General features: G+C 38.3%; 1 protein-coding gene across 1 annotated transcript in view; it reads right to left on the bottom strand.

Moving 5' to 3' along the window:
• Positions 1–131: 131 nt before the first annotated feature.
• Positions 132–26,249, bottom strand: part of LOC101856272 (VPS35 endosomal protein sorting factor-like) — a 33,608-nt gene continuing 7,490 nt past the window's right edge. The window contains exons 5-26 of the mRNA XM_005101146.3: positions 24,448–24,536; positions 24,031–24,159; positions 22,506–22,590; positions 21,998–22,072; positions 21,361–21,505; positions 20,726–20,819; positions 19,527–19,604; positions 18,878–19,047; positions 17,665–17,776; positions 17,200–17,316; positions 16,705–16,758; positions 15,656–15,799; positions 14,011–14,096; positions 13,224–13,304; positions 12,377–12,539; positions 11,263–11,340; positions 10,682–10,796; positions 8,637–8,779; positions 7,453–7,618; positions 6,416–6,534; positions 3,446–3,592; positions 132–993 (exon numbers count right to left, since the gene is read on the bottom strand). Coding sequence (XP_005101203.1) covers positions 910–993; positions 3,446–3,592; positions 6,416–6,534; positions 7,453–7,618; positions 8,637–8,779; positions 10,682–10,796; positions 11,263–11,340; positions 12,377–12,539; positions 13,224–13,304; positions 14,011–14,096; positions 15,656–15,799; positions 16,705–16,758; positions 17,200–17,316; positions 17,665–17,776; positions 18,878–19,047; positions 19,527–19,604; positions 20,726–20,819; positions 21,361–21,505; positions 21,998–22,072; positions 22,506–22,590; positions 24,031–24,159; positions 24,448–24,536 — 2,474 coding nt within the window. The 3' untranslated portion in view covers positions 132–909. The remainder of the gene's footprint in view (positions 994–3,445; positions 3,593–6,415; positions 6,535–7,452; positions 7,619–8,636; positions 8,780–10,681; positions 10,797–11,262; positions 11,341–12,376; positions 12,540–13,223; positions 13,305–14,010; positions 14,097–15,655; positions 15,800–16,704; positions 16,759–17,199; positions 17,317–17,664; positions 17,777–18,877; positions 19,048–19,526; positions 19,605–20,725; positions 20,820–21,360; positions 21,506–21,997; positions 22,073–22,505; positions 22,591–24,030; positions 24,160–24,447; positions 24,537–26,249) is intronic.

Here is a 26,249-nt window from a genome sequence, read left to right as displayed (position 1 = left end):
CACACACACACACACACACACACACACACACACACACTGTGACACACACACACACAAAAATGCTGACATACAGCCGAGCACTGAGTAAAGGCACAAAACTATCAAAGACAGTAATAGGACCTAGAATCTGGTTTTTTTAATGCAAGAAGAGAAAGAAACCCCAATTCAGACAGCTATTTGCTTTTGTTAAATCAGTTCATAATCTGCATGTAGGAGTATACTTGAAGGGCATTAGGAGGATAGGGGATACACAGATGAAAAAATGTGGATAAGATAAAAAAGCAACCAAGCTCTAGAGTGAAGAAATATGTTTTCAGCTTGTATTACTGCCACAATCTTTCATTCTTAGCGAAGGAAGTTCACGTAAACTTTTTCTGTCTTACTTTACATACAACATTTTTTAAACTTCACTGGCACTTCTTTTCCTTCCCTTTCATAAAGTGACATTGATACATTCCTGAGGCAATCATTATCCAGATGTAATCAAATTCATCAAACTGACATTCATATCATGCATTCCAATAACAACACACTGATACATTCCAAAAGACGAGTGTTGTTAAATAGAAATTAAATGCATCCAACTTTCCACATATGCAACTCAAAATGCCCAAGGGGGCTTTGACAATGATACAGAATGTATCTGCCGATCACATGACTTGTGACATTTAATGTTTTGACATAGTGGTATGGCATGGTTACTACACCTCTCGAGGAAGCCCTCACATGGAGAGGGATGACTCTTTAAAAAAAAAAAGGTAATATTGACTTTGAACTTCTTTAATCTTGAAATTAAAGATACACATATCAACAAATTCTTCTGAGTTCATTTATTATTAAAAGGCCAATCTGCATACATCTTTTGTTCATTTTCACACATTAGAACTTAAAAGTAAATTTCCTGAGTCATCACACAGTCAACTTGGGAGCCAAAGCTTGACAACCAGCATTTCCAGCCGCAGCCTTTGTCTTGATGTTCTCTTGGAGTTTTTTCTGTGAAGGAAATGAGACGACAATCACACATAAAATATTACTGTGGTGTGAGTAAGTCGCAGCTGGGAAATTATGAAAAACATCCAGTAAATAAAATGTCTGGAAAACTCACAATAACATTGTAATATAGCAGAGTACATTTTTTTTTCAGACAAAACCATGACTGCATTATGTTTACAGGTATGGCAGGCTAATGAGAAAATTACAGTAGCTATTGCCTGAACAGAGGTTATTACAAGATTTTCCTAACCTCAAAAACATGAGGGACCTGTCATGATTAGCGATTTTTTATTTGAAGAAAATGGCCCCTTTAGTACAACTACACATAACTTATAAGTTGTTGTTTTTTTTGTGGTAAGTGTTTTACGTCGCTCGCAACTGCATAAGGTCATATGAACATACACATTAAACTTTTTCAGTTAGTAGGAAGTTTTGAATCTTGCCCAGGTGGTGGTCGAAGCTTACTCTTATCGATTTTAGACCACCAAGGGATCTTTAACAAGCACAACTCGCACCCGTGACCTCAGAGATTTTTTGCCCTTGTCCGAGAAGGTTAGGTGTAGATCTTTCCTACCAGAAGATCAGGGGTGTGGCTGAAAGACAGCAGTAAGAAGGCGCCAAGGAGTAGCAGTAGAAAGGCTGCAGAAAGAGTCAGGAGCCCAGAGGAGGGGGCAAAGGAGGTGAGAGGGTGGGGGAAGAAAGAGGAGACGAAAGCAGATGACAGAACATTGCTAAAGAGCAGGAAAGGAGGTTGAAGGAGACAATTTGAGAGAAGAAAATTTTTCGGTCACTACCCGGATTCGAACCCGGGACCATTGAATGAGAGGCCAACACTTTAACATCTAGGCCACGAGAGCCCCAACTTATAAGTAATAGACCTGGATGTAAGGCACAGCATAATAGCCTGAAAATTTAAAGTAACAGGTCCAGGGCGCAGCTCTGCTAGGGGGTCAGGGGGACTTTGTTCCCTGAAGCTGAAGAATTTTCATCACAATTAATGCCCCAAACCCTGTCTCCCATCACATTTTCCTTGAATTATAATAAATATCAATTTATATTAAAATTAAAAACAATTAACATTTTGTTCACCTTATTTACATCCCCACCAATACCTAAACCCCAATCTCCTGGCACATTTTCCTTGAATTAATCTGGGTCTAATATTCAATATCCAATTCATATGATAAACATTAACATATTGTCCACCTAAAATTTAAGATGTGGATTCATTAAATAAGCTATATAAAAAAAAGTAGGCCTACTCACCATACAGCATATCATACTGTTGGCCTACCCTTCATCTCGCAAGCAAAATTCCCTGATCACCAACTGTCTCTACCATCTATTTTGTTTCTTATTGTTAGGGGGAAGGCTGGTGAGTTTGCTTTCATTTTGAGGCCGTTCAATGAACTGACTGTTCAGTCATGATGAAATCAGTCTCGAAAAAAAATAGTCTAGATCTAGATCTAATCTCTAGATCTAGACGTTCTAATGATATAATAATCTATCTTCATAGATCTAGAATATTTCAACACTGCAGAAACTGGAACTACATCTACATGTAATTAGAAATTCACAATGAAATTTAGATCTAGTCCACACTTGATTCACAGAGATCGTACAAAGCGTAAGTTTCGTTTATAAACACTGCCATTGATAGAAAGATGAAGATTCCAAGCACACCGCAGCACACAGCCTGTGCCGAGAAGTCGTCATTACAATTCACTTTCGCAGTTTTACTTAAGTTCAGGCAATCATTGCCAGAATGTCAGCTTTGGTTGCCTGCATTCACAAATAGTAAGTTGGGCAGAATTCAGGCTCGGCGATAAGCCGGCAATCAACTCTCGCACACAATTTGAGCACTTTGTTAGCCTTAGGCAGGAAAATTTCCCCATTATGCTATTGCCGGAAATCAGGCAATTGCCTGAAAACATCCAGGTCTAAAATAAGACAATCAACTATTTGAAGTAAAAAAAAACAAAAAACATATCCAACTTTTTACAAAAACTCCAGTGTTAACAGTACGTAAACATTTATGTATAGCAAAATAATAGTGGTCTTAACTCCCAGGTTTAATTGCTTTTTAAACTTGCATATATTCACTTCATATTGATCGTTCAGTCAGATTGACAAAAAATACATAGCCTAGTTCTTTGGCTGAATGATGTCCCAGCTGCTACTTTAAGATCAAGTTGAAAACAAAGATATGAGAGCATATTTCCCTAATTTCATACATGAATATGTTCAGCACTGCACTACCGAAAAAATGGAAAAAAGTTAAACAGAATTATAATATAAAGTACTTTTGCATTAAACGCCATAAGGTAATTATATTTATCAAAAACTGTTAAGTACTTGCAGAACAAAAAAATCTTTGAAACTCTTACGAGACCCTAACGTTAAGCCATACTTTGGGTTGTACAAACAAAGTACATGGAAGAAGAAATCTCACCATAACTTTCACATCTGCTTGCCCATTCTTCTGGGCCAAAGTCCAGAGGTTGCTGGTCAGTGAAGCCATTGATGTCTGACTCAAATCTCCATGGCAGATTAAAGTTGCAACCAGCTCTAGGGCTAAAGTACTTTGACGCTTAGCAAACTGAAACATAGGGAATCAGACGTTGACACTCACAAAATATGATGAACACTGTAGTACTGTAGAATACACTTCAAAGTTTGATTGACATTTTCCAGCATTAAAGAATGAAATTGACACTTGCTATCTCAGTCTCTCAGTGTGATAATAAAGGCTTCTGAACTTGACAAAACTGCCTCTCATGAATTACCATTTCGTAAATGACAAAGTGTATCATAAATCTCCATATGCAACAATGATCTAGTACGTTGGGTTGTAGAAGAAGAGTACAATAAGTTATACAATTCATAAAGATCAGCTATGTCTAAGTGGAGTAAGCATGTAACTACAGTCTGTGCCGGCTTTACGCACGCCGGCTTTAAGCACGTTTCAGACTCAAGCACGCTAAACGCCTCTTACCGATTTTTGCTATATAAATTACACGCCTTTAAGCACGGTAACTTCGGCTAAAGGCACGCTTCATTTACAAGACAATCAATATTTTCATGATGACCCATCGACGTTCGAACCCAGTTTACACCGCAGCAGTGGAGTGTGTTAAAAGAAACACAAAGAACGCAAGTGATAGAGACACACACTCGCACGCGCAGAGAGGAAGGCAGAGAGATGCACACAGCCACGTGCGTGGACATAGGATCTAGCCTAGGGCAAAGCTACACACGACCAAAAAAAAATACAAAGAGAGTCGGGGAGAAGAGAAAGGGAGACTGGCTGCGATTTCACCTTTGAACCTCGCTATCAATTAATCCTGACAGATTGTGTATCACGCGCGAGGTGGGATGAAGGCGGTGGTATGAATGTGGCACAGCGGGCAGTGGTACGCACAGGCAGTGTGTAGTGTGTAGTGTGTAGGCCTAGTGTGCTGTATTGTGACTGGCCATCTAAATCAAGCTTTCATTTCCCATTCGACCACAAAACAAAAACAAACAAAAACTACCATGGCGGGGGTAAAAAACAGTGCACACTTTTGCGGGACCGCTATAGGCCTACTTACAAACAAAGGGAAATAGTACGGGAAATTTTCAACATGAAAAACACTGGATTATGTCTACTTCGCACTTAAGCACGCTTCGGCGTTAAGCACGCTTAAGCTTTCTCCCGATGACCGTGCTTAAAGCCGGCATGGACTGTATTATAAATTATCAATTAATACAGAGTATGCAGAGCTTCCACCAGCGGAAGCTGAAAAGTAAGGAAAATTCTGCAGGGGGCCTGGGGGCCGCACGAGGCCCCCAGCAGAGTCATGGGACAGCGTCCCGTTGGGGGTTCAGGGGGCGGAGCCCCCGAAGAAATTGAAATTTAGTGCTTTTAGAGGGTTGAAAATGGCATTTGGGAGCCTGTTTCAAGAGATTTCCTACAGCCCATAACATTTATTTTTTCACCAACATTTTTGTCTTGTTTGGTTTCTTCACCAACATATCTTTCCATTGCTGGCAATGTTTAAAAGCAGGTTCCCCTTTCACTGCTACTATAAATCAATTAGATCTAATTTGTCGTCACACCATTGATAGCAGGCAAACCTGGGAATAATAAATAGATGTACCTTCAAAATACAGTTGTGCAGCGTGTACCCAATTTTTTTTTCTCAATTTTCCCGTCTGATTGTCGCCTGTCATAACCTCGGAACACCACTTCGAATTATTTTTTATTTTACCTACAGCTGGATCGGGCCCATCGCCCGACTCGATCGCCTGAAACTGAAACTGAAAACGAAAACAAACACGTTTGTTTTTTAGGCGACCGAGTCCGGCGATCAGCGCGATCGGCCGGTCCTATCCGTTGTGGGCACCCCCGTATCAGCATATATTTCTTTCATCGCGGCCCTTATTGCGTTCACGTACCGTAGAATCTTCGCATTGATAATTTCTCTAGATCTAGACAAATTTGCAGTGAAAAGTTTCTTTCTGACAGTAATTTTCTGTCTAAGATCACAGGTCAATTTACTTGATCAACGCGCAAATTTTCCAGCCGCGGCAAAAATTCCGAAGATAGACAGAACGAATGAGTGAATGATAGAAAGGAGGAAATTGGAACAAATGGTTCGCCAGGTTTTGATCCATCTGCAGGTAAAAAATGTACTGCCGACCAACCTGCAATGAATGCATGGGACATAGCGGAATAATGGCCGATTGCAGGAAATTCGCAATCTGGCAGGTTACTATAACTTTAACTTTCTGCCGAGAGAATTACCGTAAATATCCGTAACATATATAAGACGATACGAAGGCGAGTACGGAATTTCGGCAGTCCTGCGCTGTAGCAGGTTTTTTTTACGGAGGCAGTAGATAATGATGGAGGGACAAGTACTGAACTGGCAGAAAGTACGGATTTCCGTAAAAATACGGAAGAGTGGAAGCACTGGTATGTTGCACGTAATACAAAGCAGGCAGGCTTTTTCTAAATGCAGACTCGTCATATATCGCCCCTACAGGATTCTAAACAGCTTTCTCCAAATAATGCAGATTTTGTTGTTTTTTCCCTGAATTCTGACTGACATCAAACAGCACATCCTATAAATAACTTTTGGCCAGATTAACCTATCAAAATAGTAGCTACAATGTTGGACTCTAAACAGCTCAAATGTGTATCAAAGCCTTGCTTATTAGTTTTTTCACTCTCCTATAAAATTTACAGAAACTGAGTCAGCCATAGAGAACCCTGCAACAATGATATGAGCAACAATCAGACTGAAAGAGTCAAAACACCATAGCACCAGAATGAAGTGACTTTTTCATACTAATGTGCATTGTGTTTTAACTCATCAAGACCCTACCTACAAGTATTCAAGAGCACTCTACAAATTAAAGTTAAGAAAACAAAATATACCTCAGGAGCTGAAATAGTTTTCAGATGAGCCAGAATTTCTCCAATGAGCGTAGCAGCCATGGATTGCACTTCTGCTACGAATTTTGGGTCACTTCCGTACATAGAATCATTGGAATCCACTGGAAAAAATTTTTAGAAAAATTACTGAAACAATGTGTATAAAACTGAATTTTTAAAACTTTAACAAACAACTAAAGAATGTAAAAATGGCATCCTGATCATGCATCCGAGAATTAGGAAATAGTAAACTCAGTTTTGACTATACAAAATAAACAAAGAGCAAAAAGAACCTCATACAAAAATTACGAACACTACTTTTGCAAGGTTATTTCAAGGTAACACCATAGTAGACACAAAGCAGATATTCTGAAAAGCACTCAGCCCTTTAGTCAGAGAAAGAATGAAGAAAGATAGAAAGATGTCAGAGACATGGCATCAAAGTAAACATCACACATGTTCTCAAGAGCATAAACCTGCATATAAAAATTGCAACTCCTGCTGAAGTGCAGTAGATATGTCACTATCTTTAATCCTCCCTACCCCATCCTCTAGCTGAAAAAGCCTTCTGATAGGTACATATTACTAAAGTTTCATATTGATTCTAAGTGAAAAATTAACCCATGTCTCAAAAGACTTTTCATTCTGATCATTTTGATACCAAATTCGTTGAAACAGGAAGATACTGAAGGAAACTGAAGGTTTAGGATAATACGTTTTCACGCATGGCGTGTAATATCAAAAACATCACATTTAGTGATAGCTCACACATAAACTTTGTTACATCTATTAAACTTCTTCAGTCAAGAATCACTGATGCACATATTAAGATCATTTTTAGAGACATCAAAATGGACAAAATATGGCATCAAAAATGGTCCGGAGGCTAAAGCAGGTACAAACAACAAAATTTCATCAACTTGGAAATGTCGCACAAATTCACCTATAATTGATAGATGCACATTATAGGTCTATTCATGAAATTTCATTGACAGGGACATTAAATCCATGCCCTACCCAAGACCTCCACATCAACAAACCTTTGTCAAAGTGGTACAGGTATTCCTCCTGAGCTGCGGAGGAGAGCATGGCGAGGACACGTGTGTAGACAAAAATCCTCAAGTCGCCGTTCTGGTCCCAGGTATAGTCCTGAAGGACATTCAGCAGTCCCCGCAGCAGGTACATCACACCCACGTCCGGGTTGTCCTGGGGAGAAATAAAATAATCATAGACAGCATTTGTATAGCGTACATTCCCGCTCAACAACAACCTCAATGCACTTTACAATCTATATAGTTACCCCAGCAGACCTGATGGTATTCTGAAACAATCTCAACTTCCTGGGAAGCATACAGTGTGAGCTTCACCAATGTGATTAGGTCTGGGGTTTGAATCTGAGAGGGACCCCGATTTTTTCTTGTAGTCCTAGCACAATTTCTCCTTTCAGCCCTGTCTTCCTTTGAAATAACCAAAACTGTATCTAGTAGGGTATTAAAACACCACCATTAAAGCTTTCATTTAACAGTCATACCACCATGAACAAATTTGTGAAATGATATGATCCAAACCTACACTTTGAAAAGCAAACTTCGATTTTATGAAGCTAAATGCAAAATTTATTTTTATATCAAAACATGGGACTGCTGCAAAGAGAGTTATTTTGAGAACAACTGAGCTAAAATACAATTAAAAATCCCTGAATGTAATCTATAAAGAAGAGGGATTGGCTTCGTACAAAATTTTGTGACTAAAATCTACATAGCACAAATATGTGCCATGCTCCGACACTAGTTAGTTTCTGAGATTTCAGAAAGAAAACAATTTAAGTATTTTTCCAGAAAAATCTTTTAATATTTTACAATTTCAGTAGAATACATAAGACTGACAACCATGTAACTGTCACCTTGCTTTCTCCCCTTTCCTCCCCCCCCCCCCCTCCCAAAATCTGTCAGAAATTTAAAAAAGAAAAAACCATTACAACTAAATAAAAAGAGCTTACTGGATATGGACACCCTTTTTACAAATAGTCTCAGTATGTTTCCTTATTCCCATAAACCAACACAATAAAAGATACTGATATATCAAGTAAGTTATAGACTTGATATGTCAAATGGACCTGAAACTTATAAGAACAAACCTGAAACCTCCATCTTTATTGTTTTCCAGTACACAAACCCCCAGCTCTAAATAGAAGATTTCCATTAGTAAATAACACACGACTCACTGGAGTGACCAAGAGTGTAGAGATGAAACTGTACAGATATTCCATCAGGAAGGGCTCAGAGGAACGTGATTTCACGTCTGCTGCATCCATAGTCTTTGGCATGTCAGGTATCAAAGAGATTGCTGCTTTCAGGAATGCATCACCTAAAACAGTAAAAGTAAGTGATATTGCAGATCATAAACAATAAGAGTCTAATCCTTTTTACACTATATTATCTGATTTCTTTTAAATGCCCTGCCCTTGAAAAGATATTTTTGATGATCAATTTTATTTTACAGACAAGTCATTATCCAATTCAAACAAATCATGTGTAATCTTGCCATGATCAATAACCAAAAAATAATTTTCAAACATCTAGCAGCTAGTTGAGTTGTGTGAGTCAGAATGTGGGGACTGAGCAATGTTTGACTTTGTCACTTTCAATCAACAACTAAATTCTCCTCAAGCGATGGAAGTCCGCAAACATATTCATCCTGAATTCTAGAAAAATACTTTGTCAAAATACACAATATTCAAGCTTCTTACCACACTAAACTAACTTTTTGTTTAAAACACTACTCACAATGTCAAACATATATCATTGGGGGGGGGGGGGGATGTTACATGAGATACAAATTCCTGATCGAAGCCAAAACCATGGGTCTCAACTCAGAATTCTAAAAAAGGAACAACTTTCCGGGTGATCGCCACAGAAGCCCATTTTCGCGAAACACCCATTATTATTATACTGTTGAACCCTAAAAAGCTGAAATAAAAACCATCAATTTATCAAAGCAAGGTTATTCCACACCAATTTGAGGGTTTGGGAGATAATTTCAAGTAAGAGTCACGAACCAAATATTTACAACCTTGATTACGTACAGAAAGTGATGGCGCCTGGGGTCTTGTGCGACTTATTAATATTTTCCCTTCATCATATATAAACTATATAAAAATGAATCTTGTTTTGTGCCAAGAACCAGAATATTGACCGTCATGATTCATATCATATATATAGGCCTATATAATGAATGTGAAAGACAAAAATTAATGCTCAAACTCAAAGTAGAGTAAAATAGCCCGAGTAGACCTATTCAGTGTGAGAGGTGTAAGAACTGTGGGAGGGTAAGATGCAGTGATACTGAAAATCTGCGAATCTTGAACAGAAAGCTAAAATATAGAGATCTAATTTACTGTCACCAATCCAATGAAACGCAAACCTTTAGGCCCCCAAGTTCCATAACACGCTTACAAGTTATGACGGTTCCCGATTTCACACAAGGCTTGCACCAACACACACTTTACTTTGCAGAGAGCTGTAGTAGTAATCAAAATTCTAAACATTAAACATTTGCTTCTAGTTTCAGTTTTTTTGTCCTCTGGTGTTGCATCTAGCCCTCCCCCTATCCCCAAGTGCGTCTTTAAAAAAGAAATCAATAATCTCCCCCCCATTCCGCAGTCCTGTACTTCGTGGCGCTCAGAACGCGCGCAGGTTCATTGACCGGTCACAATGACGAGCCCGACAAGAATCTGGAACTTTCTTCTCTTTTTTTTTTTTTGCCCCCACAAGTGACAGCACAATGACAAATATTGATATATTTCATGGCGACACCACGTTTGTAATGCCGAACCTGCATGTTACAATAAATGTTGGGTTATCAGACAATTACTGACAAATTTCTGGGCGGTAGTAACGAAAGCAAAAGTAGATCTTGATTTTCCAGTCAGTCGAGCCATGGTGACACAATTCCGCTTGCCGCCAAAGCCGCCAGTTCACATGAAACGTACTCTCACAGCCGTATTAATATCACAATCGCGACCGGCAGAAATGAACTTTAAGACGTTATTGGATTTGGTTTTCAAATATTCTAGATCTTTTATGTATTTTCCCGGGATCTGCGATTTTTTAAAAATTCCCGGGGCCTGGCAGTCACCCTGCTCCCAAAACTCTCTTTCTGATTGGCCCGCTGTCGCGGTAGGGCAGTTTAGCGGAGGAAATGGCGGTAGCAGAAATCCGCTAAATAGCGGAATATTGAGACCCATGCAAAACAAACAAGTTAGCTGACCTTGAGAGTAGCACTGGTTGAGTAGGGCCACCTGCCCAGAGAGGAGGTACAGCTGTAGCTGTGAGAACACTGACTGCAGGGACGGCACTGTGATGAAACAGTAGGCAGCACACGCCTACCCAGGAGAAGTAGAAAGCAAATGATGTTGCAAACTAAAGAGAATTTCAATATTTAGTATTTAGTGTATTCCAGGAAAGAGATAATTGCAGCATATAAAAATGACAGAACGGCAAAGCTTTAAACAAAAATCTTTTAAAAAGATTATTTTTTTAATACCAACATTTTTCTTTTTCAAAACTATTTCATTTTTTAAATTTCTAAATATATTTATACAGAGTCTCTTTCTAATTGCTAAATTACCCTTAAAAATAACAAAGCCTAATATGGATCGGAAACATAAACACAGCAAAAGTCTTTTTATATTTTTCCACAATAAAATTACATATGCCTTGAAGACTTAACAGTGTAAATCACCGTATAAATACTGATGTGGTTGTGCTTCATGTAACCGGCAACCTGAGAGAAGAACTAAACACTCGACACATCAACAAACTAGACAAAAATTATCGTGAAATGCTTACCCTCACAAATGCTGCCGTTTTTCTTGAGTGGTTCCCCTTGACAATTTTTCTTGTTTCCACAGCCAAGTTATTCACACTCTAGTTCAAGAAAAACATACAAGAGGAAAATTAATGTCATTACACATATCGTGCTATAACCTAAGTGGAAATCTTACCACAGGATGTGTTACTATGATTTACTGTTAATCTTTTATGCCTCTATCAACACAATATAGACAAATTTGGAGGCGAGCTAAGCCAACAATGCCTGTCATGATCAGCCCACATTGTGCAGGGTACATTCCAGCAGAAAACAAATATAATTCTTTAATTAAGCATTTACCCTAAATGTACTTAAACTCAAATATATGAGCAATGAGAAAAGTGTAACGACTACACCAGAAGTGTCAGTCCTGAAGCAAATGAAAAACTTTTTTAATCAAAGAAACCATTTTTACCATATTATCTTTTAACACCTTTTCACATCAAAAAGATTTATCTAAAAGAAATATCTTTTGAAATACCTAGTTTGTTTTGAGTTTTGATAGATTGTTCCTATTCTTACTTGCCTGTCTCACATAAAACATTGAATTAGGCGCTGGGAAACTACAGCTCACAAGTGACTCCTGGCGCAGTGAATTCATGGGCCAGCTAGAATTTCTTAAAAATCAATGTGCCTGTATAAACGCATAAAGCGCGATGTGATCCCGCATTTTATAAGTTTGTCCATCCCAGCACTAGAAGCATTTGATATGTGAGAACTGAAATGCAGCACCACCCACACAAGCTACTTCTCCTTGACTGTCAAATCAAGGTGTCATAAAAGTGAAAAGAGTTTGCAGAATTTTTTTTTAACGATTTTAAGCTGTGCTCAAGTAAATAACAATGTGTGCTCCTTATTGCTTATTATTTATCATGGGCCAGCACAAAACAAAGTAAATATGTTATACTGAGAATAGTTAGGCAGATCATAAGAAAACTAGCCAACAGGTAAACCATAACCTACTTATAATACTGGGATGTAACTTATAAAAACTAAAGAACATTAGAGAGTACCTGCTTTGAATGAAAGTTTAACATAAGGGTATTTACTCACTTTTAAAAAATCCAAATATCCTTTAGCAAGTAGTCTCACCTGGATTAGTGTGACCAAGACAGAATCCAAATTGCTGAAAGCTGCTCGGACTTCAACATAGAAACTCAACTGCTGTTCAAAGTCCCTGCCAAACTGAACTAGGTGAATGAACCCACACAATAAGTTTCCAATCACTCGCTTTTCATCGTCCAATGTCAAAGCACTGAAATAAAAAGGAAAAGCAATTCTCATTATGTTCTTAAATTTTTCACCCCTCACGAACCTGGCCTATCAAATTATACTCAATCTCAAATCATATATTATTATATTCATCCTGTCAGTCACAAATGAGTATGCACAACAGAAAAACTAAACTAATGTCAAATTATACTCTCTAGCTTATCAGCTCAATACAGAATGAGAACTAAAACGGAAATTTTAAAATATAGAAAAACAGCAAAAGCCCTCCAGCTCGCACTGATTACTTCAGGAAAACAACTTTCCACTTGTGAAGCTGTAAAAGTATCCAGACAGCCTAGCTATCTAGCCATTTCTTTACACATAATAAGAATTTTCTGTGGAGCCAAAAATTTTATATCACTATAGGTATGTCAGTCATTGTTCAAGCAAGCCCTACACTGTGAGGTTTCAGGGGTCTTTCTTTATCTTTGCAAGACTGGACCCCCTCTTCAACAGATCTGCATGAAAGAGAGCTGGACAGAACACAAAGCAAACGAGGACAGAGGATGCCACCTCTACACAGGAGAGAAAGTGATGTGTGAATGCCACCCTGCGAGTATGAAAGCACTGCCCCCAGTTTGGAGGACAGAGGACTATTCATAAACCCGAGCCTATTTGGGGGGAAAAAAGTAAAAATATTGACTGAGAATAAATTGCTTTAACTCACTCCACGGAATCGTGCATGATTTTCCCAAGAAACATCATAGCATTGATGACAACTGGATCATTGACTGGTGTCAGCTGATGCCTGTATGAAAAGAAGAAATGGAAGCATGAACCTCTCCTAGACTCACATTACAAACAATGTTTAAGAAATATATAACAAAACACACAAGTTGGACTCAAAATTGAATCACTCTTATGTTAACACAGAACTGAATTTCCCTGACATTTTCCACTGCCCCTGAAAGCCATAATGGAAAGTTTGGATTCCACAAATCAATCACAAACCCATACCTGAGAGCATCAATGAAAACCATTTACGATCAGGTTATATAAAACTAACTCCATTAACATATCTATTAGTATGCACTGAATACTGAATACCAATACCTGTTGCAAGCAATTTTCCATCCAGCAATGTCATTAGCAAAATTTAACTTCTAAATTTTGAGAGTTCACTGGCCCCTTTGCTCTCAGTGATATGATGCTCACGCCATCAGACAACAGTGCTTTCACTTTGTAAGAATCAAAATGAATCAAACATAATGTTATTAGTTGGACTAAACTTCAATATTATAAGCACTTTCCTACAGAGTGGAATCGCAAAGTACTTGACAATACTAGATTCATACATCCCAATTAAGTACACAACATCGTTCCTGGAGTTGGATTCAAAGATGTAACCTTTAAAGTTCCTAGTTAAGCAGCCTAACCACTAGAGACAACTGACAAGACTCCCTTAACATCACCAGCCCCTCTCTTCCACCACTCCTTTCAGCACACTGACGTACTTGTTGAAAGATTCCAGAACACATTTGCAGACTTCCACCTTGATAGCTTCCCGCTGAAACATGTCAATGAACGGCAGGAACTTCTCCTGTGGTAGAAGACACATCAAGAGGTTTTTTACCTTTTGTTCTCCTTTAATAACAGTTTAACTGCACTTGCAACACAATTAGGTCATATAAGGGCCAAAGATTAAAAGTATTATAAGAGAGTAACAAACACAAAAAAGGAGAAGAGATAAGGGTGATAGACGTTTGATAGGATCTCAGTCCTCAGTGGAAAAAAAATCGGGATTTGGTGAATAAAATCGAGACCAACGACAAATCAGTCAGGGCGACTGCCAAGCGGACTTTAAAATTTTCCAGGTATGTCCATAAATATATCCATGTATATGCCTTCTGTGAGTGTGTGTGTGCGTGTGTGTATGTGTGTGTGTGTATGTGTGTGTGTGTGTGTGTGTGTGTGTGTGTGTGTGTGTGTGTGTATGTGTGTGTGTGTGTGTGTGTGTGTGTGTGTGTGTGTGTGTGTGTGTGTGTGTGTGTGTGTGTGTGTGTGTGTGTGTGTGTACGTGTGCGTGTGTGTGCTATCATTATTTTTTTTAAATCCTGAGGTACCACGTCATGGACTTTTAGTCTACATGTCTACCTGTCTTGAAAGACACTTCAATCAGTGTGCACGAACTTAAGTTTACCCCGTAAACGGACGGTCCTCGACACACGCGAAACTCACACACCGAAGTCAAGTGATGCAAAAGAAACAGTTTTACAGACAGGTCTTGATGACGGGCCCCACTAACTACAACTTGGACAAAGCTTGTTTTTAAAATTACAGCAGAACTATGAATGATATTGATTATTTGTATGCTGCAATTGAAACAGTTATCAGGCCATCATCGCAGAATTCTGAGGGGTAACAAAAGCGAAAGTAGATCTTGAGAATGTCCCACGTCCGAATGCCAAATCGATACTACTTCCATTATAGTTGAATAAACATGTGCGAGCAGATATCCAACACAACTTGGGGAGAGTCAACAACTAAATCCGGCATTGATATTTTGGAAAACAGTGTTCTGAGTTCCTGCAAACAAAAAGTATGACGGGTGCTTCCCACGACAGAGAAGAAGGCTGCGTAAGTTTTTAGAAAAATCCACTGTAACAAATGGCACCAAAAAAATCAGGATACACGAGAGATCAAAATCAGGATGTTTGAGGTTTGAGGCAATAATTCAGGATGTGCTGATTAAATCCGGATGAGTGGCAGGTCTGTAAAAGTCTTGAAAATGCAGTCTACAGAGAGAGGTAAGGGTCTAACATCCCATACAAAATTGAAAGGCTTTCTAAAAGGAGGGATTTCCAATTTAATTTCCGTCTTCAACAATGGGTGAAGTTATCAAAACTTCTCAAATAGCAAGAGTTCAAAAATATCTCCTTGGGGATTTAAATCAGGGTCATCCACATCACAGTACATCATGACACAAACTGAGATAACAGAGCCCCAAGACACAATCCTTATTCTCTGGTCCTAAGCATATTTGCAAAAGCTGTTTTGAAGACTTTATTCAGCAACAAGTACATGTCTCTTACATAAGTATCTAAGTACCCTCTATTTTGTCATATCATCATATGTAAGCGAAATTCCAACACAACATACCAAAGAAAAGAGGAGGGAAAAGTCATGTTGGTGAGCCAGAATCTTGCTGACCACTGACTGCAGCTGGGGGTAAAATTCCTCATAAGCTCTGTCAGGCGTCATATGTTTGATGATATCTCCAATAAAGGTGTTGATTTCTCGTTTCTGAAAAAATATTCGTACATTTCAAACCAACAAATCAAACCATGATGTCGGGATTTTATCAAGAAAGTCTCAAAAGTATACATGAGTTGAAACTTTCACCATAACTCAAGACATGACTTCTACAAAGTTTATGATACATTCAATTCAACTTTCAATCAAGTCATTAATAAAATTCATGAAAAAAAAATTCCTCAAAAAAAAATATCTAAAGCTTCCAAGTTTTGAGTATTGCTGACATATATTTTACAACAAGTTCAACAGAAGATGTATATTCTCTCACCATTCAATACACATAATAAATATGAACTTGCTCATCTCTACAATTCCTGCCCTCAGAAAAATTTGTGGGAAATAGACCAAATTGTACAAGAAATATCACATCTTTTTCATTTCAATACACAGTGAAATGTGAATATACAAGCTCACAGACATGGACCATAATAGCAAGGACTGGAAATATCTCACACTCTCATCAACACAATTTAGATTGTTTAGGAGGCAGGCTGCTTCCACCTCCCTGTCCGGCCAACTGGGACTTGAGTGGGAACACAGCATCCCAGCAGACAGAAGAGATACTTGATAAAGTAACTTTCCCACTCGGGAATGAAACTCATATTTTCTGCATGCAACGGCAAACAGTCTAACCATTACAGCATAGATGATAGACAGACAGGCCTTAGAGCATCTCAAGTCAAGGTTTGCACCTGATTCATTTCATGTCCTATGACACATTACGTGATACTGCAAACAGTACCAACATCGGATGAAGAGAAGTGTTGGTACTTTTTTAACGTTTAATCCATCAAGATATTGGCCGCTACATTATAAAAAATTTGTCTGGTGTTCCAAAAACCAGAAAGTTCCAGACAATGACAAACAAAATAAAAATGTCAAGTAGCCCTTACCCCAAAATGCTTTACAACAAACTCAATCCAAACTTCAGCACAGCTGATGTACTCCTGGAAAAATACAATAAAATAGAAGTTTTAAACCATATAACATGTTGATTTCAAAGGTCTCTAGATGAAGGGAACAATATCCTTAGTAAATGTAAAAAACTTTTAGACAAATTCCAGATAACTGTCCTAAAGCGGGTAAACTTTCAAAAGAATTTGAAACTGGAGTACAAAAAAGTTCAATTACCCCTTTAGTTAGTCCACAAAATGGAGACAATGATACATCTATTCATAATTTATGCTATAGTGAATCTAACAGCATAAGAGTTTATATCCACTCAACATCTCAAAGGTAAAAAAAAATCCAGTAGTATTAATACAACTTAAATTCTTGAAAAACAGTTTCATCTGTGGAACAGTTGTTCATCTCCCGTTAAACTAAGTGGCATTGTTGAAATTGAGTGTTACCATAAGACAGAAACATGGTAAACTTCCTGCACTCACAGTAGGGTTCTTGAGCTTCACAACAGCTTTCCAAACTTCATTGAGAACAGACAACTGCTGGTCCTCGGGAGTCTCTGCCACCACAAGACACAAGCCTAAGGTACGGTACAGCATGTGCTGAGGATGAAACAATTAATAAATGTCTCCATTTTTTTTCTTGGTATTTTTTTTTTGGGGGGGGGGGAGAGAGAAGGGTGCCGAGTCTCAAGATTTTGGGGCGAAAAGTCAGTAAAACTCAATATATAAAAATGCTCAGATATAGTAGAATTTAATATTCAATGTAAAATTTTTCAGTACAGGCAGATAAAAGTTGAAAGTATGCTAAAGATCATAATCATATGACATCAGTGATGGTGAGCACTCTGCTTTGCCACTACAGTAAATAAGGGCAGATGCCAGAGGAGGAACTAACATACAAAAGAGCTACAGTTAATTGCAACAATAACTTGTTCGATTAGTTCTCACCTTTGGCAGTCCAGTATCCTCACAGCTCTTGATGAGCTCTGTAAAGAACAAAGCCCTGTTGGCGATGTACTGGGGCTTGAAGGCCGACATGATGGAGTTGATCATCAGAGCACTGAAACACACATGGCATCTAGGTCAGAACAAACTCAATGACTTAGAAAGACCCAGCAGGGAATGCATTAACGTGTTAGCAGCCATATTGATACCTTGCTGGATTGCAAAGAACTCTGTTTTAAACCTCAGTTGTCGGGGGTTGTTTTAGATTTAGAATGGGTTTACATCATTTGCAACAAAATATAATCATATTAGAGCCGAAGATTAGAGGCAGCAAGAAGAGTACCATGCAAGGAAAAGGAGGAGAGATAAGGATTATAGATCTTTAATAAGAAAAAAAAAGAGCAAGCCACACCAGAGCACCCACTAACCACCCACTATGAATCCTAAAGAGACATTCTTAACCATGGGTTGCTAAAGGAGTCTTCGCCCACTTGGTTTGGACTTGTCAGTAATAGATCACAGTTCCAAGTTATGCCTGTGAGCACATGTCCTCAGCACGGTGCCAGATCCTTCCCATCCCAGCCTCACTCATATACTAGCCTCCTTTGCTGTCACAGCTAAATTTGCTACTCACATAAGCCAATGCTCAAGGCTTTGCTTTTTACCCAATTTTGGTTGAGATTTTTAAAACTTGAAATGTCTCCAAAAAATCTTCAGATTTATAAATTGCCGTCTTTTGGTCGGATATTATTTGTTAAAAGTTTTCTTAAATCAGTGCAGAGATGATGATCAGGTTAATGTTCTTTAAGTGGGGTGTTTTTTTTCAGGCACACTGTACTTAATATGTGGTATTGGCTGCATATGCATGAGAAATATTTTGTCAAAGTTCATATTCTAAATGTTGGGGGGGAAAAATATAGAAAAGATAAGAGTGTAGATTCAAATCTCAAAAGAATGAAACACAATTTTCTTTTCTCTCCTGAAAAATGTTGCTTTCTGAGGTCAGAACAGATGAACAGCCTGCCAATGATTAGCAACCTAAGGTCCATAAGACATTTCGACATTTCTAAAAAAACTTTGCCTTACCTTAATCTATAATGCAAAATAATTCTATCAATCTAAAATGAAAATACCCATAATTCCCACTGCCAACTCAATAAATACATGACTGTGCAAGTAGAGACAAAGTGCCACCCAAGCCCGGACCATGACTTACTTATTACAACCCTCCTTGCAGCGCTCGAGTGTCTGAGTCAACAGAGTCTCCGAAGACTGATGAGCCAAGCACTGCAGGATCCAGTCCAGGGCAGGAGAGATCAGGGTCAGATAGCGTGGCATCTCCACTTTTTGGGTGGCCAGAATGTTCTGCACACTCTCTCCTTGAACCTGCAAAAGCGAAAAATTTTCAAGCACTAAATAGACAAGAGTACCAAACAAGAGAGAGAGAGAGAGAGAGAGAGAGAGAGAGAGAGAGAGAGAGAGAGAGACAGAGACAGAGAGAGAGACAGAGGCAGAGACAGAGAGAGAGAGAGAGAGGCAGAGACAGAGAGAGAGAAAGAGAGAGAGAGAGAGAGAGAGAGAGAGAGAGAGAGAGAGAGAGAGAGAGAGAGAGAGAGACTGGCTGTTCATGTGGGACGTAAGAAAGGACAAACACTTGTGCAACAGCTCCAACTGCTGTTTGATCTGCAGAATAGCATCAAGATAATCGGTAGGTTTTTCCCATTGGTTTATGCCAGTTTGACACACAATGAGAGTTATCTTCCAAAATCAACCTCCAAGTACCCAGCACGATGCCAGCTGACCCAACAGAGCACCCAACATCCATGATCCCCTTTTGGAATCAAGAAAGCATAGAGATGACTTACTTGTGGAAATGTTATGATGAAATCCTCAAAGCACCGGGGTATATGTGGTCTGAACTTTGGCGCAATCAGAATTCCAACCTGAAAACAAAGAAGGTTCAGTAAAAGATCATTGTAGTGACATTTTTCTCGTATCAATGAGGCAACATTGTTGTATGGACGTGAAAGACAGAATGCATCTCAGACGTGCAAAAAGAGGATCCACGTTTTCTTGTACAAGTGTCTGAGGAAGCTACTGGGGATCAGATGGAGAGACAGGATCACCAACGAGGAAGTATTAAGAAGAACGATACAGAGCCCAGTCAGAGACGAGTTGGGAAACAGGCATTGGCGATGGATTGGACACACTTTCAGGAAGTCAAGCAGCTGCATAACAAGGAAAGTGTTAGATTGGAACCCACAGGGTAAAAGATCAAGGGGAAGACCACATGGAACCTGGAGAAGAGTCACGGAAATAGATGTACAGAAAAGTGAGAAGACATGGAGTGACATCAAGCGACTCGCCCAGGATACGGAAAGGTGGAAAGTGTAAGTTCGTGGCCTATATCCTGATCCAGGGTAATAAAAGGCAAAGATGATGAATGAGGAAACATGAGGATTACGTGATCCACAGGCAAAGAGAAGTTTCCGAAAATAATCAAGCTATTGAATTGTTTAAAGGCTTGAAAGTCTACTAAAGCTGTTTTTTAAAAAGTGGACTATATGTTATGCAGACATATATTTTAGTGCCAAGTTATATTTCAACTCTTTTAATCTTCAAAACTTTGCACACAAAAAGTTCACTGTATTGAGAAGAAGAATAAATATACACACCAAGATCATGTTTACATGAATGTGTATTTTACAAGTCTGTTATTAACTTTTCTACACATGGGTAAAAGTATTCATACCTATTGAGCCAGGCACACAATGGTTAAGTTACAAATCTTTAACACTTTGCCGCCTCATCTCGCCGATCAGCGATGTTTACCCCTCAGTTTCTTTGGATTTTCCCCAAAATGCCTTTGCCTTTGATGGCAAGAGTTTTTACTATATGAGCCTTGTGGCGGAAAAGTGTTAAAAATATTTCAATTCTTATGCCTAATCATGTAATCTACTTTTTAAAAATGAAACATATTGATCTAATAAGAAACAGTTTTTAAAAAAAAAACTAAAGAGAAGCGCATCATGATCACACTACAGCCATGGCCAAGATTTCTCACCCTACACAAGTAGCACCTGGCATACACAGCCACTAGAGGATCACCGATACCACGGCTCATGTAGGACAGCCGATCAATGACTTCAGTGCTTTCCCTGGGGAAAAACAATGAGATGCTTAGTCATTATCTATACTCATATATGTCATGTATGAGCAATGACATTGAAACATGGAGATTTGCATGTTCCCCTTTCAAAACATATATGAATGAAGGAAAGTCACAAAGGGCTGGTTGTTTTATATGAATTTAAGAAACTGAAAATTATTTACACAAGAACATGTGATGAAATACTACCTGCCCAATTAATAGCAGGGAGAAATTTTCTATACTAAATCAAAATTAAATGTATTAAAGGATTACAGTAAAATTAATTCATGTTATAAATGAAGTCCAAAGCAAAGATTTCCCTTGGCTTGTATTTAACAATATTTTTTCCCACCCCATTTTCAACTTTTATCCAAGGGACCTCACTTTTTCATGGAAAAAATCCTACGAATATACCTGTTGCTGTACACATCCGCGGTAAAAAAATGAAAGAGAAAAAGTATACACTGCAGCTCCAGGGAAAAAATGAAAAAATGAAAAGAAAAACAACAATGGAGAGGGGGAAAAAATCAATCTAAAGTTGCTCCTACCCCGTGCGGAGAAAGTTGTATGATCTAAGCATTGCAGCTTCTACATAGAATCGAGGAATGAGCTCTCTGATGGAAGCAATCTTGAAGAACCAGTTTCGGCATGTTTCTTTTGCAGCTTCAGGAACTTCATCAGAAGTAAACTTGGCTGAAAAAAAAAAAAAGTCACTTGAGACTCCAGGACTCGAACACACATAAACTACCTAGTTAGAAAATAAAATCAACTGCTCTTGTCATACATCATTTTTTGTAATGAAATATGGGGGTATCTTACTCTAAGCAGTCAGAATAAGAGTTCATGTTGAATAAACTTGCAACATGGTTGCCAAAGGCAGGCAGATGAGCCTCACAGAATCCAACACATTGAGAGTTCAAAAATAGATAGAGTATCAACAGAAAACATAATTGTGAAACACTTTCACAATACAACACGACTAATTGTAATACAAAAAGTGATCCTAATTTTCATCTTAACAAAATATTCCTGTTTTTTCTAAACTTAATCAAAAACGAATAATCCTTGAAAGCTGCAAACCAGCCTAGCCCATCTTTTTGTCTGTCAAATCCTTTTAACATTCAGGAACAGTTAAAGAGAAGATTTGAACACAGTGATAAAAAGACTGTATAAGTTCAGGCTCACCTGGAAGCTTTGCAATTTTGTTCGAGCCTACGACAGTCTGAGCCTTGTCTAGGAGTCGATCATACACAAGGCGACCTAAGGGGGAAAAAAAAGAAATTAATACATCAATATGTAAAGAAATAAAAAAGTACCAGAAAGAGCCATGTTTAAGAAACACAGAAAGGTTCGGTGGAATGTGGAGTTTGGGGGGAGGGGGGGTGTGTTCAAAACGAGGGGAATTCTTACTTCCTTAAAGCCTAACCATCATGTAAAATATGATTTTTTTTTCTCTAAATCTTCACCAGCTAAATGTTGATGGAGATTAACATGTCATTATTCAACTGCTATTGAAGGAGGACTACTTTGAATAATATTCAAAATCATTAACATGTAGTAGTAGCAAGTTGGGTTTTTCAATCATACCAAGAGCAAACTCAAACACATTTTAGAGGAAATCTACTCTTTAAGATCAGAAGAGAACCAACACCACCTTTGACAAGGCAAATATCACACAAAAAACTTGACTCACCAAATGTATCAAGTATGTCTGTGATTAGGACAAACTTGCTTGGGTAGAAAGGGATCACAGATGTATCAGCAAGAAGCTTGGAGCACTGAAATTGACAAAATTGAGAAATCAAAATGATAACCTCATAAAAGCTCACTTACATATTTGTGAGCCTCACCAAAAGCTGAATTTAAATGCCAAGTGATAATTTTCAGGTATCACCCTGAATGCTCCCACAACTTTGCAATAATTCCCTCAGCTGGCATGTACACCAAACAGTATAATTTCAGTCCCAAAGAGAACAGATAGCGTTGTGCGTTGTGCGTTGTGGCCTGTAAGTAGCATATCACTACCATTCAAATGTCTTTTCTACCAACTGACATTTCAAAGCGAGAGAACTGAAATAATTTAAACATTTTCTTTGGGATACAGCATCCTACCTTGCGAACCCAGAAATCAGACCAACAGCTACCACATGTCAGCTTTTAATATTACATGTTTGAACTTACCAAATGCACACTGCTGCTAGTCAAACTGGTTTACTAATAATGAATCTTTCTTCATTTCAATTCTTTGGGTTCCATAATTTGTATCCTAAGCTGTCAATGTAAAATGTAAATCTACAGACATAGAATTATCATTACAGCGCAAATCACATGCACCTCTGAAAATAAAACATCAGGGAAGAGAAAACAACACACTCAAAACAAAATCTTTCTTTAACAACAAAAAAAGCCATAATGGATACGGAAGAGACGCTATAAATTCACAGCTAAATTGAAGTTGAAACTGAAGAAATTCAAAGCAATAAGGGTTTGTTGTTTTATTTCAGACTGGAAAAATTCAAATAAACATATTGCTTGGGAAAATCCATGTCTGTTTATTGGAAAACCGGAATGCTACAAACAGAAGTGTTTTGGGTTGTTGTTGTTTTTTGGGGGGTTGGGTTTTTATTTCAGGGGGGGGGAGGGGGGTTATATACCGAAGAAAATAACTTTTAAAAATAACAGATCTTGGAAGCCCCCCATAATTCAAACAAAGGCAAAATGGTTTCAGAAGCACAGCAAAGAACGACATGTCTGCAAGTATCAAACTAATCCACTCACTGGATTTGCCCAATCAATATCACTGTTTCTGATATGTCTATGCCAACATAATTCCTGTTTACACCTTGCCATAAAAATCAGTTTTCCTCAAACAAGAGATTTGAAAATTATCACTTCTAGCTCTATCTATCAGCCAAAGATATACATATTCTTGGATTCCTTGAGGGATCATCTTTGGCTTTAAGATTGATGTGTAATAACCCAACCTAAAACTTTATATAATTTAATAATACTCCAGCGTCCAGACACATAATACAAGATTTTACACACACAGCCTGGCAGAAGCATATTTTTATACTTATTAACACAACAAAATTCACTGTAGCATTAAAAGCTGTTACTTGGATGCGAATAAGACAAAAAAATTCAGGGCTATGGCAAGAAGTAAATCACTTTTTAAAAATTAATCTACTCATGATACTTATGACTTTGCTGATCACCTGAATGACAATTTTGAGGGCTTTGACTCTCTGGTCTCCATCCCAAGCAGTGATGAGAGCTTGGTTCAGTTCCTCAATCCTCTTCACATAGTCTTGCTGGCTCAGGTTCAGCATTTCCTTCACCGAACCCTTGAAAGCAGAAAAGATGCACGGTGGAACATACAACTACAATATAAAGCCTCCTATTTTTAAAATTTTGTTTAATCTTCTCAAAGAAATTGACTTTTGATTCAACTCTACTTCCCAATCAACTATCAAGACATCCTCCCCCCCCCCCACTTACATACACAGAAGACACATACAAAAGCATGAAGGCCAGTTGTCAACTGACTGGTTTTCTGGTTTAAACAATAATGTCTGTAGTCTTATGTACTTTCAAGAAGAGACCGATGAAACATTCTACGTTTTCCCACTCACCTCTTCAAAGTCATCCAGCTGCTCCAGTCGGTTCTTCACTTTGTCACTCACTGTCCCAGTCTGAGCTTGTGCCTGACTTCTGATCACAACTGCAGAATTAAATATGGGCGTAGAGAAATTTCAATCTTTTTTTCCCCCAATTGCAAGTCACCTTACGGAAATCACAGATGACAATTGAAAAAAAAAAAAAGATTACAACATGTCAAGCACTTTCGAAATAATAAATTTTAATTTGTGGCATGCCCCCAACAACATCCCAGTGTAAGGAAAGACAGGCTTATTATTTCACATTTGTTTTGAGGGGGTTTTTAGCCCCATGTAGAAGCAAACAGGAATAATTTGTTAGTTTGAGTAAAGAGAAGCACATCGACACCATGATGGTCATTTAGTGCTGGGAAAAAGTAAAACCGACAGACAGAAACAACAGAAGGAAAGTAAAGAAGTAGGACCTACCAGTAGCGCCCTCCAACCACCCTGAAACAGGAATAATGAATAACTGAGCAGTTATATTATAAAGCACTGTCCTGGATAGCCTGATTTTCAAATTTGAGAGAACGTCTCACTTACATCAGTTTTCCAACAATGCTATCCAAAAAGTCTTGCAACTTAAATTCTTCTGTCAAAGCTGCTGACTCTTGTCGAGACCTTTGCTTGACACAGGGTCATTATAGGTGAAGCAAGGCCTGTCTTCTGTTCCTCAATGGTCTTTGTCTTAAAGGGGAAAAAATGTCATTCAGAAAACCCAAAGAGGAGAAGCACGTGTAAATAGAGTCACTCGAGCGATGACCACATAACGACAAGTGCCACATCTAAACAGAGGTCAGAACCTGCTTTAAAACAACCATATATGCATACCAAGTACCTAAAGTAGTTTTTTCACTAAACAATTTCCAGAATCAGCTTAGAATATTGACAGGAGTTTTTGCTTTAAAAATACAGGTTGATCCAAAAAACAGTGTACAACTTTTTTGGTTAATATTTTCCTCCACATTGAAGTTTTGCATTTCAAATTTATACAAAAAATTTGGAAGTCATAAGGAATTTGTCTGATATTCATTTTAGATTAATCCACCAAATAGTTTTTCTCTACAGAGGGCGTAAAAGAAACCCCATTTTCAGCTATACCCCCATTTTTGTAGCATGACGCACTAGTTCGCAATAGGCTTACCACTAAAAATCCCAACGATTGTGCCATATTATGGCAAACTACAGTAGTCTAACAGGCCAAAAGAAGTTTGCAGATAGTTTTTCTCAAGTTTCCTTTGCCTACTGAGATCATGGTTAAGATTAGTAAAGAGCAGAGAGACTTTTGTATTGAACATTTCCTCGCCATCAACTCATTTCGTAAATTTCGCACAAGGTACAAAAATAATGTTGAAGTGCCTTCAAGGCCTTCTTTGATGCCAAGGGTGAAAATGGTCCATCAATTAGGACAAGTAGAGAATCAAAACTAGAAATTCTTAGACAAAACTACCACTTCAGGAGAAACACACATCATTCGCACCCCTTTAAACGCCACCAGGGTGCAGAATTCAGTAGATGAGCCCCATGTGACGTCTGCCCGTAGACGATGTCAGCAGCAACGACTTTCCTCCATCTCAACGGTCCGCATTCTCAAAGCAGATCTTCATCTACGACTGTACCATAGCCCTTTCGTGAAGTTATCAGAGGATAGCAATGTGTTCATGATTTCCCAATCGTTTTAAAAAGCATGAACATTTCCTGTAAGATATTTGTTTCTTGGCAAAGCCCATATTCACCTTTCAGGTTATATCAACTCCACAAATGCTGTCTAATTGGGC

The sequence above is a fragment of the Aplysia californica genome, unplaced genomic scaffold (genome assembly GCF_000002075.1).
Source record: "Aplysia californica isolate F4 #8 unplaced genomic scaffold, AplCal3.0 scaffold00271, whole genome shotgun sequence".
Classification (NCBI taxonomy): Eukaryota; Metazoa; Mollusca; class Gastropoda; order Aplysiida; family Aplysiidae; genus Aplysia; species Aplysia californica.
The sequence above is the reverse complement of the archived record's forward strand: the minus strand, read 5'-3'. Positions and strand labels throughout refer to the sequence as shown.